The sequence below is a fragment of the Equus asinus genome, chromosome 24 (genome assembly GCF_041296235.1).
Source record: "Equus asinus isolate D_3611 breed Donkey chromosome 24, EquAss-T2T_v2, whole genome shotgun sequence".
Classification (NCBI taxonomy): domain Eukaryota; kingdom Metazoa; phylum Chordata; class Mammalia; order Perissodactyla; family Equidae; genus Equus; species Equus asinus.
In genome coordinates, this window is record NC_091813.1 from 19,110,086 (window position 1) to 19,123,466 (window position 13,381).

A 13,381-nucleotide genomic window follows, 5' to 3' on the forward strand; every position below is an offset into this window, starting at 1 on the left:
AGGGAGGAGTGGCTATGCATGTGTTGGGGCAGCAGGTACATGGGAAATCTCTGTCCCTTCCTCTCAGTATTGTTGTGTGCCTAAAACTGCTCTAAAAAATAAATTTTTTTTTGAAAAAACAATAGATCACTGGTTTCCAGGGGCTGGGATAGGGGGAGGAAGGGAATTCTGGGAGGTTGACAAGACTGATCAGAATAGTCCCTACAAGACTGACTGCATCTGTCAAAATTCACAGAACATACATAAAGAGTGCATTTTACTATATTTAAGTTATACCTTAATAAACCTGAGTTTAACAACAGCAGACTACATATTCCTTTCAAGCGGACATAGAACATTTGCCAAGGTAGACTATATTCTAGGTCCTAAAACAAGTCTTGATAAATTTAAAAGTATTTGAATCATACAAAGTTCTCTGACCACAGTATAATTAAATTAGAAACTAATAACTGGAAGATCTCAGGAAAATTCCCTAAATATTTGGAGTTTAAATAACATACTTGTCAATAACCCATGGGTCAAAGGATAAAGTGAAAAACAGGTGGATCCAAGATGGCGCCGTGAGTAGTCCTCTTTGTTTCTCCCCCTTCGAGTCTACAACTATTTGGACACTTATCGCTTGACAAAGGATATCCAGACAGCATCTCAGGACGTCTGAGATACCCACGCGACTATACATCGGAAGGCGGACAGACTTTCCTCCGGGAGGATGTGGAAATAGGTGAAAACTCTCTGACCCCGACGAGCAGCCTAGTACCCGCAAGCGGCTTTCTTCCAACGGACGCCCCCAGAGGATCTACACACATCTAGGGCAGGAGCGAGCACACAACAGAGGAGCGACGGTGGAAGCAGGTGACCAGAACCCTACCTAAACCCCCCGCAGTTACTCCTAAATGCAGAGGGAAACTTTGGAGTTGCACACCTGAGCCCGCGGGGAGAGTCTCTCCCCGCCATTGGCAGGGAGACCCCGCCTGGTGTTCGCGGCGCCCGGAGGGTCCCAGAGAGAGACACGGAGGGCACGGAGATCTCCCAGCTGCCGTTGCCCGCCCCATGGGACTAGGGATTGCCGGAGATCTCGGAGAGGACCGGGGTGGGGGGAACTTTCAAAGGCCGGTCCTGCGACCCGGAGGGGAAGCGCCGGAGTTCCGCCCTGGCAGCAGACAAAAACTCTCTATCTGCCATTAGCAGAGGGGACACGCAAAGCATTCACAGCTCCGGGAGAGGCCCGGAGAGAATCCCAGAGGGCGGGGCGACCCCCAGCTGCCGTTGCCCGCCCTGAGGGAGTAGGGATTGCCGGAGATCTCGGAGAGGACCGGGGCTGGGGGAAGTTTCAAAGGCCGGCTCAGCGACCCGGAGGGGAAGCGCCGGGAGTTCCGCCCGGGCAGCAGACAAAATTCTCTGTCTGCCATTAGCAGAGGGGACACGCACAGCATTCACGGCTCCGGGAGAGGCCCGGAGAGAATCCCAAAGGGCGGGGCAACGCCCAGCTGTTGCCCGCCCCGTGGGACTAGGGATAGCCGGAGATCTCGGAGAGGACTGGGGCTGGGGGGAGTACCAGAGACCCAGCTTCGTAGCCTAGGGGGAAACCCTACAGGCTCACAGCAGCCTTAGGGAAAGCCTCTGCACAGCACCAGTAGAAGGCACCCAGCCGCCAGCCATAAGGCTGGAAGACCCCAGGGCAAAAGCAGCATAGCTAGGTGAACTAACCACAGACTGTAGAAGATGCCAATAGCTCTCCTGCGACCCATAGAGGACAAGTGAGATTTTGTGGGTGCCGTCAGCAACGGAGAGACAAATATAAGTGATCCCACCCCTGGCCGCTGGAAAAGCCCATAACACCATTGAAGACCCCAAGGAGAGAACACATCTAGGTGAGCTGCAACAGTAGGCACCAGCAGCCTGAAGCCCCCCTGTGACGGCCCCCACGGCAGAGGAGGGAATCCAAAGGGCCACTGTGGCTACGAGGAGGGGCCCAGGCCCAGTTAGCAACTGCGGACAGAGTTCCTGGTTGGTGCAGTATAAACAGCTGCTCCCCTACCGCAGCAGCTGAAACAAGTGAAAGGAGCAACTAAAGTCTATCTCCATGCGGAGGCACAAATCAACAACATCAAGCAATATGAAAAAATACATTAAATCTCCAGAACAGAAAGAAAGTAACAAATACACAGAAAACAATCCCAAAGAAAATGAGATATATAACCTAAATGATGATGACTTCAAAACAGCCATCATTAAAATTCTCAATGAGTTAAGAGAGAATTCTGACCGACAACTCAACAAGTTCAGAAGCTATGTCACAAAAGAGTTTGATACGATAAAGAAGAACCAAACAGAAATATTGGAAATGAAGAACACAATAGAGGAGATTAAGAAAAATCTAGATGCTCTGAACAGTAGGGCCGATAATATGGAGGAAAGAATTAGCAATTTGGAAGATGGCAATATAGAATTGCTGCAGGCAGAGGAGGAGAGAGAAGCAAGACTAAAAAGAAATGAAGAAACTCTCCGAGAATTTTCAGACACAATTAGGAGATGCAACGTAAGGATTATAGGTATACCAGAGGGAGAAGAGAAGGAGAAAGGGGCAGAAAGCCTATTCAAAGAAATAATGGCTGAGAACTTCCCAAATCTGGTGAGGGAGATGGATCTTCAGGTGACAGAAGCCAATAGATCTCCAAACTTTATCAATGCAAGAAGACCAACTCCACGGCATATAGTAGTGAAGCTAGCAAAAGTCAACGATAAGGAGGAAATACTAAGGACAGCCAGGCAAAAGAAACTAACCTACAAAGGAACCCCCATCAGGCTATCAGCAGATTTCTCAGCAGAAACTTTACAGGCTAGAAGAGAGTGGAATGATATATTCAAAAATCTGAAGGACAAAAATCTACAGCCGAGAATTCTCTACCCAGCGAAAATATCCTTCAAATACGATGGAGAAATAAAAACTTTCCCAGATAAACAAAAATTAAGGGAGTTCATTGCCACAAAACCTCCTCTTCAGGAAATCCTCAGGAAAACCCTCATTCCTGAAAAATCCAAAAAAGGAAAGGGGCTACAAAACCAAGAGCAGAGGAAATAAGTAGAAGGACAACAACAGAGAGTAGCAGCTCTACATCAGAACAGATTAAACCATGGGACGAGAAACAAAGGAAACTGAAGAAAACCAGAAAACAAGACACAAAATGGTGGTGGTAGGCCCCCACATCTCAATAATCACTCTAAATGTAAATGGACTGAACTCCCCAATCAAAAGACACAGAGTGGCAGGATGGATCAAAGAACAAGATCCAACAATATGCTGCCTCCAGGAAACACACCTCAGCCCCAAAGACAAACACAGACTCAGAGTGAAGGGATGGAGAACAATACTCCAAGCTAATAATGAACAAAAGAAAGCAGGTGTCGCTATACTAATATCAGACAAGGTAGATTTCAAAGCAAAACAGATAAAGAAAGATAAAGAGGGACAGTACATAATGATAAAAGGGACTCTCCACCAAGAAGACATAACACTTATAAATATATACGCACCCAACACAGGAGCACCAAAATTTGTAAAGCAACTCTTAACAGAACTAAAAGAAGACATCAACAACAATACAATAATAGTAGGGGACCTCAACACACCATTAACACCAATGGACAGAACATCCAGACAGAAAATCAACAAGGAAATAATAGAATTAAATGAAAAATTAGACCAGATGGACTTAATAGATATATATAGAACACTTCATCCAAAAACAGCAGGATACACATTCTTCTCAAGTGCACATGGAACATTCTCAAGGATTGACCATATTTTGGGAACCAAAGCAAACATCAATAAATACAAGAGAGTTGAAATAATATCAAGCATCTTTTCTGATCATAATGCTATTAAACTAGAAATCAACTACAAGAAAAAAGAAGAGAAAGGTGCAAAAATGTGGAGACTAAACAACACGCTTCTCAACAAACAATGGATCATTGAAGAAATTAAAGAAGAAATCAAATTTTATCTGGAGACTAATGAAAATGAGAACACGACATACCAAATCATTTGGGATGCAGCAAAAGCAGTCCTAAGAGGGAAATTCATCGCAATACAGGCTCACCTCACTAAACAAGAAAAAGCTCACATAAGCAACCTCAAACAACGCCTAACAGAACTAGAAAAAGAAGAACAAACAAAGCCCAGTCAGTAGAAGGAGGGAAATAATAAAAATAAGAGCAGAAATAAACGATATTGAAACAAAAAAGACAATAGAAAGGATCAATGAAACAAAGAGTTGGTTCTTCGAAAGAATTAACAAAATCGACAAACCCCTAGCCAGACTCACCAAGAAAAGAAGAGAGAAATCGCAAATTAATAAAATTAGGAATGACAGGGGAGAAATCACAACAGATACCAATGAAATTCAAGAGATCATAAGAGAATACTATGAAAAACTATATGCCAACAAATTGAACAACCTAGAAGAAATGGACAAATTCCTAGACTCCTACAATCTCCCCAAACTGAATCAGGAAGAAATGGAGAATCTGAATAGGCCAATCACAAGTAAGGAAATAGAAACGGTCATCAAAAACCTCCCCAAAAATAAGAGTCCAGGACCAGACGGCTTCTCTGGAGAATTCTACCAAACATTCAAAGAAGACTTAATACCTATTCTCCTCAAACTGTTCCAGAAAATTGAGAAAGATGGAGAACTCCCTAACACATTCTATGAAGCCAACATCACTCTGATCCCCAAACCTGACAAGGACAACACAAAGAAGGAGAACTACAGGCCGATATCACTGATGAACATAGATGCAAAAATCCTCAACAAAATTTTCGCAAACCAATTACAGCAATACATCAAAAAGATTATACACCATGATCAAGTGGGATTTATACCAGGGACACAGGGATGGTTCAACATCCGCAAGTCAATCAACGTGATACACTACATCAACAAAATGAAAAAGAAAAACCACATGATCATCTCAATAGATGCAGAGAAAGCATTCGACAAGATCCAACACCCATTTATGATAAAAACCCTCAGTAAAATGGGTATAGAAGGAAAGTACCTCAACATAATAAAGGCCATATATGATAGACCCACAGCCAACATCATACTCAATGGACAAAAACTGAAAGCCATCCCTCTGAGGACAGGAACAAGACAAGGGTGCCCACTTTCACCACTCCTATTCAACATAGTACTGGAGGTGCTGGCCAGAGCAATTCGGCAGGAAAAAGAAATAAAAGGAATTCAAATAGGTAACGAAGAAGTAAAACTCTCGTTGTTTGCAGACGACATGATCTTATATATAGAAAACCCCAAACAATCCACAGAAAAACTATTAGAAATAATCAACAACTACAGCAAAGTAGCAGGGTATAAAATTAACGTGCATAAATCAGTAGCATTTCTATACATTAACAATGAACTAACAGAAAAAGAACTCAAGAACTCAATCCCATTCACAATCGCAACGAAAAGAATAAAATACCTTGGGATAAACTTAACCAAGGAAGTGAAGGATCTATACAATGAAAACTACAAGACTTTCTTGAAAGAAATTGACGATGACATAAAGAGATGGAAAGACATTCCTTGCACATAGATTGGAAGAATAAACATAGTTAAAATGTCCATACTACCTAAAGCAATATACAGATTCAATGCTATCCCAATCAGAATCCCAAGAACATTCTTCACAGAAATTGAACAGAGAATCCTAAAATTCATATGGGGCAACAAAAGACCGCGAATTGCTAAAGCAATCCTGAGCAAGAAAAACAAAGCCGGAGGAATCACAATCCCCGATTTCAAAACATACTACAAAGCTACAGTGATCAAAACAGCATGGTACTGGTACAAAAACAGGCCCACAGATCAATGGAACAGAATTGAAAGCCCAGAGATAAAACCACACATCTATGGACAGCTAATCTTTGATAAAGGAGCAGAGGGCCTACAATGGAGAAAAGAAAGTCTCTTCAACAAATGGTGCTGGGAAAACTGGACAGCCACATGCAAAAGATTGAAAATTGACCAGTCTTTTTCACCACACACCAAAATAAACTCAAAATGGATCAAAGACCTAAAGATTAGGCCTGAGACAATAAGTCTTTTGGAAGAGAATATAGGCAGTACACTCTTTGACATCAGTTTCAAAAGAATCTTTTCGGACGCTGTAACTCCTCAGTTGAGGGAAACAATAGAAAAAATAAACAAATGGGACTTCATCAGACTAAAGAGCTTCTTCAAGGCAAGGGAAAACAGGATTGAAACAAAAAAACAGCTCACTAATTGGGAAAAAATATTTACAAGCCACTTATCCGACAAAGGGTTAATCTCCATAATATACAAAGAACTCACATGGCTTAACAACAAAAAAAAAACAACCCGATCAAAAAATGGGCAGAGGACATGAACAGACATTTCTCAAAAGAAGATATGAATATGGCCAATAAACACATGAAAAGATGTTCATCATCGCTAATCATCAGGGAAATGCAAATCAAAACTACACTAAGATATCACCTTATACCCGTTAGATTGGCAAAAACATCCAAAACCAAGAGTGACAAATGTTGGAGAGCTTGTGGAGAAAAAGGAACCCTCATACACTGTTGGTGGGAATGCAAACTGGTACAGCCACTATGGAAAACAGTATGGAGACATCTCAAAAAGTTAAAAATAGAAATACCCTATGACCCAGCCATCCCATTACTGGGTATCTATCCTAAGAACCTGATATCAGAAATCTCAAGAGTCCGTTGCACCCCTATGTTCATCGCAGCATTATTTACAATAGCCAAGACGTGGAACCAGCCTACATGCCCAGAAACTGATGATTGGATAAAGAAGATGTGGTATATATACACAATGGAATACTACTCAGCCATAAAAAAGACAAAATTGGCCCATTCACAACAACGTGGATGGACCTCGAGGGTATTATGTTAAGCGAAATAAGCCAGTCAGAGAAAGACGAACTCTATATGACTCCACTCATAGGTGGAAATTAGTATATTGATAAGGAGATCTGATCAGTGGTTACCAGGGAAAAGGGGGGGGTGGGGGGAGGGCACAGAGGGGGAAGTGGTGTACCCACAACATGACTAACAAAAATGTACAACTGAAATCTCACAAGGTTGTAATCTATCATAACATTAATAAAAAAATAAATAAAGTGAAAGAGAATTTAGAAAGTGCATAAATTTAAGGGAGAAATAATGCCAATTCTATACAAACTTTTCCAGAAAATAAAAAGGGAATACTTCCCAATTCATTATTTGGGGCCAGAGGATAAGACAACCAGGGAAAAAAGCATTACAAGCAAAGAAAACTAGAGACCAATATCCCATCATAAACATATGTGCAAAAATTATAAACAAAATTTTAGCAAATCAAATCCGGTGATATATAAAAAAGATAATACATAATGGCCTGGGAATGAAATGTTGGTTTAACATTCAAAAATTAATCTAATTTACCATATCAACAAAATTAAAAAGAAATACCATACGATCATCTCAGTAGATGCAAAAAAAAAAATTTAACAAAATCCAGCATCCATTCCTAATAAAAATTCTCAGCAAACTAGTAATAGTAGGGAACTTCCTCAAACCAATAAAGGGAATTTTATGAAAATTCTATGCTAACATCATACTTAGCCAGCCCTAGCGGTCTAGTGGTTAAGATTCAGTGCTCTCATCGCCAAGGCCCAGCTGCGTGTTGCTGTGATGCTGAAAGCTATGCCACTGGTGTTTCAAAAACCAGCAGGGTCACCTATGGTGGACGGATTTCAGTGGAGCTTCCAGACTAACACAGAGTAGGAAGAAGGACCTGGACACCCACTCCCAAAAACATTGGCCATGAGAACCCTCTGAAGAGCAGCGGAGCACTGTCTGATAGAGCGCCAGAGGGGAGAGCAAGTGCCAAAAACCGGACAGGTTCTGCTGTGCTGGCCACTGACAGCACTACAACATACTGCATGGTGAAACTCTGACTGCTTTGTGCCTCACATCGGGAACAAGACCAAGATATCTACTCGCATGACTTCTGTTCAACATTGTACTTCAAGTTCCAGCCAGTGCAGTCAGGCAAGGAGAAGAAAGAAAAGGCATCGAGACGAGAAAGTCAGAAGTAAAACTGTCCTTACTCATGGGCAACATGACCATCTATCTAGAAAATCTGATGAAACCTACAAAAAAAGACACTAGAACTAATAAGCATCAAAAATATAAAATACCTAGGGATAAATCTGATTTTAAAAATGTGAAAGACCTGTATGCTGAAAAATACAAGACATTGCTAAGAGAAATTAAAGACCTAAATAAATGGAGAAGCATACCTTGTTTATGATTTGGAAGAGTCAATATCATTAAGATATCAGTTCTTCCTTGATTGATCTACATATATAGATTACTGCAAATCTCAGTCAGCTTTTTTAAAAATAGAAATTGACAAACTGATTGTAAAATACATTACTGACAGTATTGAAGCCAGATGGAACGTTAGTTTGCCCTGGATAACATTTGATTGAAGGCAGTGTTGTGCATCGGATGCGATGACTCAGGAGGTCCCCTCACCCCTCTCTTTCTCTTTGCTACTCCAGCCTACTCCAGTACCTGTACTTTTTTGTTTTACATATTGAGCCTGTGTAAATTTTCCTTAGAAGAAAAAGTTTAGTCTGCTTCCATGAAAAGTTTTGTGTGTGTGTGTGCGGAAGATTGGCCCTGAGCTAACATCTGTTGCTAATCTTCCTGGGTTTTTTTTCCCTCCTCAGAGCCCCAGTACATAGTTGAATAGCCTAGTTGTAAATCCTCCTAGTTCTTCTATGTGAGATGCCACCACAGAATGGCTTGATGAGCCGTGTATAGCTCTGCGCCCAGGATCTGAACCAGTGCACCCCAGGCCGCTGAAGCTGAGCGTGCAAACCTAACCACGATGCCACTGGTCTAGCCCTGTAAAGTTTTAAGATTACTGCTTTAAAGTATTGCTGAAATAAGAACTGCTTTCACATAGTTAAGGTAGAGGTCTTAGTGAAATAGATGAGCTTCCACATTTAGATCTGAAAATAACTACTGGAAGAAGAAATATAGCTCAGTCACAGCAGAGAAGTATGATGGAATTACTGCTAATCAGGAAGCTAATGGCGTAGATTCAGGTAGGGACTCATGAAAAACTCACCTGGGTTAGAATTTAACCAGATAGTAAAGTTGAAGGGGAAACTCTCCAATCTGTTTCATAAAACATCCCTGACTGGTTTAAAATGAATTTTAAAATAAGATTAGATAAATTACAAAATTTATAAGCAAAAATAAATTTAGTAATAATTTGTTTGTAAGTATTAAATAGGCTTTTCTTATCTGTTACTATAAAATGACCTCATTGTAATCAGGCTTCACTTTTTTTACTCACATTTAGAGAAAATTTTGAAATAATGCATCAGGCATAAAAATAATTTCAAATGTCTTTTCATTTACAGGTCTGCATTACATTTACTGAATTTGGAAAAATGCAAAATATTTGTAACTTTCTTGTTGAAAAGCTAGATAGCTCTGTTGTCATCAGCCCACCCCAGTTCTATCACACTCCAGGTTCTCTTGAGAATCTTAGGTAAGTTAAGCACATCTTTAACACTAAATTATCAGTTAATTAAACAAAACTATTCAGTGCTACAGTTCATTGAATATCACATTAATAATCTCTGCATTTAATTCCTAAGACGGCAAGCCTGTCTCGTTGCTGTTGAAAATGCATGGCGCAAGGCTCAAGAAGTCTGTCACCTTGTTGGCCAAACTCTAGGAAAACCTTTATTAATCAAAGAAGAAGAAACCAAAGAATGGGAAGGCCAAACAGACGACCACCAGTCATCCAGCCTCTCAAGTGCATCATCTGTACAACAAAAAATCAAGAGTGCAACGCTATATGCTGCTTCAAAAGTATTTATAACTTTTGAAGTAAAGGGCAAAGAAAAGACTAAAAAACATCTCTAAAATTCCAACCAAAATATATTGTGTTTGTATCTTTTTGTTTATTTTTATACTTTTTATAATGTTTGCTTTTGTCCTGAATATTTATATTGTGTAGTGTATAAAGTATTTCTCCCCAAAATCTGTCACTCCTTGAATACAGTGCCCACAGAGTAGTTATGTGACTTGGTATTTTTAAAAACTTACTATGGGAAATACTCTTTGGAAATAGAAGTGTTGTGTGTGCACACTTGTAATACTGACAATTCCTATGGGGCATGTGTAAGTGATTTTTACGTTTCTAACTACAGGAAGAAATATTGACACAGTTATTAGCATGATTCTTAACATTAATAGAAAGAATGATGAGCAACACATATCTTTGATAAAAGGGTAGTGAGGTATACTAGGAACATATTTTGATGCCAGAAGGAAAGGCGGTATATGGAGCAGAGCCTCCTCACCAGGGCTCCTTCGCTTATGCCAGCACTCTCCCGTACAGATAGAATGCGAGCCACGTGCATAGCTAAAATGCCCTCGTAGACACATGTTAAAGTAAAGAGTAAAAAATAAAAAAAGATACAGTTGAAACTAATTTTAATTATTTAATGCAGTATATCCAAAATATCATTTCAGCATGTAATACATATTTTTAAAGTAACTGTTGGATATTTTATATTTTTCTTTACTGTCTTCTAAATCCAGTATATTTTTTTATCTTACAGCACATCTCAATTCAGATGCTAAATTTTCATCAGAAATACTTGATCTGTATTTAAGTTTCCTCATATGTAGTTGAAAAAATAGATTCACACACCCAGGTGTTTCCAAACATGCTTAAAAGATCTACTAACTTGATCAAGTGTCAGTTTTTAAATTAAAATTTTAAAATTCAGTTCCTTGATTGCACTACCCGCATTTCAAGTACTCGGAAGCCGGAAGTGGCTGACAGCTGCCATGTGGGACAGCACAGGGTTACACACCGAGATGACACTGATCCTTACGGCTCTCTGAGATGTGTCACTGCTGTTGGATACACATTATCTACAGGTTACCATATGCCAGGTCTCTTACGCAGCATAGGCTTTCCATTCCTTACACACAATAGGTCCTAGGGTTTTCCCTCTGATATATACACGTCATACCAATATTTCTTTTTTACAACATACACCAGTATGTGGCTTCCCTCCCCACTCACTTTAAGTGGCACTGAAACAATTGTAGCCGTCTATTCTGTAGTGTCCTTGGCGGGGAGGGAGTGTGGAAGCTAAAAAGAAAAGTTTTAGAATCCAGCACCGCTCTGTTCAAATCCTTACTTCACTGCTAGAATGTCAGCTCCTTTCGAATGGAGATTTTGTTTGCTTGGCTCATGGCCGCGTCCTCAGACCCGGCACCCTGGCAGGGCCAGCACAGAGCAGGGTCTCCAGTAACTGCTGAGCGTGTCCACCAGCTGTGTAGACTCGGCCAGGCACTTTAACCTCTTTAAGCCTCTCTCCTCACCTAGGAAATGAGGCTAATAATTCTTACTTTGCAGTGTTATTACTATAAGGATTAAGTTGAGAAATATAAGACCACAGAATACCGCCTAGCCCACAGCAGTCACTCAGTAAATGGTGGCTAGTGTATCAACTGCATTCTTTGATTACTGTCAGCCCAATTAAAAGTTGTCTTTTCCAAATCCTCCATTAAGATGAATTTTTAAATATATTAAAAATAGTTATCAGAAAACGAGTTTGGTATGTTGAATTTTTCTTTCCAAAAAAGGTTAAATTTTATCTTAGCTTTTATTTATCCAGTTGGGTAGAAAAGTACAATTGGGACTGTACAGGAAGAAAAAAATTGTTCAAGGACTGGCCCAGTGGGGCAGCGGTTAAGTTCGAATTTTCCACTTCAGTGGCCCAGGGTTCACCGGTTCAGATCCCAGGTGTGGACATTTGCACCACTTGACAAGCCATGCTGTGGCAGGCCTCCCACATAGAAAGTAGAGGAAGATGGGCACGGATGTTAGCTCAGGGCTAATCCTCCTCCTCAAAAAAAAAATTGTTCATACTCAAAAATTGATTCATGTGCGTAGATTTTTCTTAGCCATGGCTTCATTATATTTTTGGTTCCATCATATTTGCTAAAGAAGGTTTTCAACTTAGCGTATGAAAAAAACAAATTTTAAGTTAGCAAACACTTTTGAGAATTTACAGGAATTTTTAAAGACGTTGCTTCAAAAAAAATCCTGTAAAATGGACAGTCCTATTCTAGACGACAGCTAGGAGAAGAAATCTTTCAAAGATTGGACTTGTTTATGTATGACATCCTGTGTACCTAAGAGTAAGGGTATCAAATTTAGTTCTCAGTTGATGGCAATCTAATTTTTGACACATGGCATGCCGTGGAGTCTCACAATGAAGGACTTGGGGGACCTGTGCCACAAAGCCTGACAGAATAAACCTATCTCAAACTTAGTCCTGACAGAATTTCTTTCTTCTGAACCCTCTTTAAAAAAACTCGTTCCAGCCTATGACCCAGCCATCCCATTACTGGGTATCTATCCTAAGAACCTGAAATCAGAAATCCCAAGAGTCCCTTGCAACCCTATGTTCATCGCAGCATTATTTACAATAGCCAAGACGTGGAACCAGCCTACATGCCCAGAAACTGATGATTGGATAAAGAAGATGTGGTATATATACACAATGGAATACTACTCAGCCATAAAAAAAGACAAAATTGGCCCATTCACAACAACGTGGATGGACCTCGAGGGTATTAAGTTAAGCGAAATAAGCCAGTCAGAGAAAGACGAACTCTATATGACTCCACTCATAGGTGGAAGTTAGTATATTGATAAGGAGATCTGATCGGTGGTTACCAGGGAAAAGGGGGGTGGGGGGAGGGCACAAAGGGGGAAGAGGTGTACCCACAACATGACTAACAAAAATGTACAACTGAAATCTCACAAGGTTGTAATCTATCATAACATTAATAAAAAAAAAAAAAAAACTCGATCCAGGGGCCGGCTCTGTGGCCGCCTGGTGAAGTTCGCATGCTCCGCTGCGGTGGCCCAGGTTTCCCCGGTTCAGATCCTGGGCACAGACATGGCACCACTTATCAGGCCATGCTGAGGGGGCATCCCACATGCCACAACTTTGTACCAGGGGGCTTTGGGGAGAAAAAGGAAAAATAAAACCTTTAAAAAATATTTTTTTTAAAGCATCATGTCTAAAAAAAAAATCTTTCCAGAAAGCAGCAAATTATTGTTTTCTGAAAGAAGAAACATTTTCTAATTAGGATATTTGAAGCAGACCACTATATTCCAAGCGCCTTTTTAAAAGGAAATACTATTAAAATAAGATTTCTGAATATTACCAATAAAATTTAGGATTCCATTCAGTTACACGCTAAAGATTACTTTTTTTGTAGTAC

At 40.4% G+C, this 13,381-nt stretch overlaps 1 protein-coding gene across 1 annotated transcript in view; it reads left to right on the forward strand.

Moving 5' to 3' along the window:
- IRAK1BP1 (interleukin 1 receptor associated kinase 1 binding protein 1) overlaps window positions 1-12,421 on the forward strand; it is a 38,802-nt gene extending 26,381 nt beyond the window's left edge. The window contains exons 3-4 of the mRNA XM_014829366.3: window positions 9,478-9,608; window positions 9,718-12,421. Coding sequence (XP_014684852.1) covers window positions 9,478-9,608; window positions 9,718-9,988 — 402 coding nt within the window. The 3' untranslated portion in view covers window positions 9,989-12,421. The remainder of the gene's footprint in view (window positions 1-9,477; window positions 9,609-9,717) is intronic.
- The last annotated feature ends 960 nt before the right edge of the window (window positions 12,422-13,381 follow it).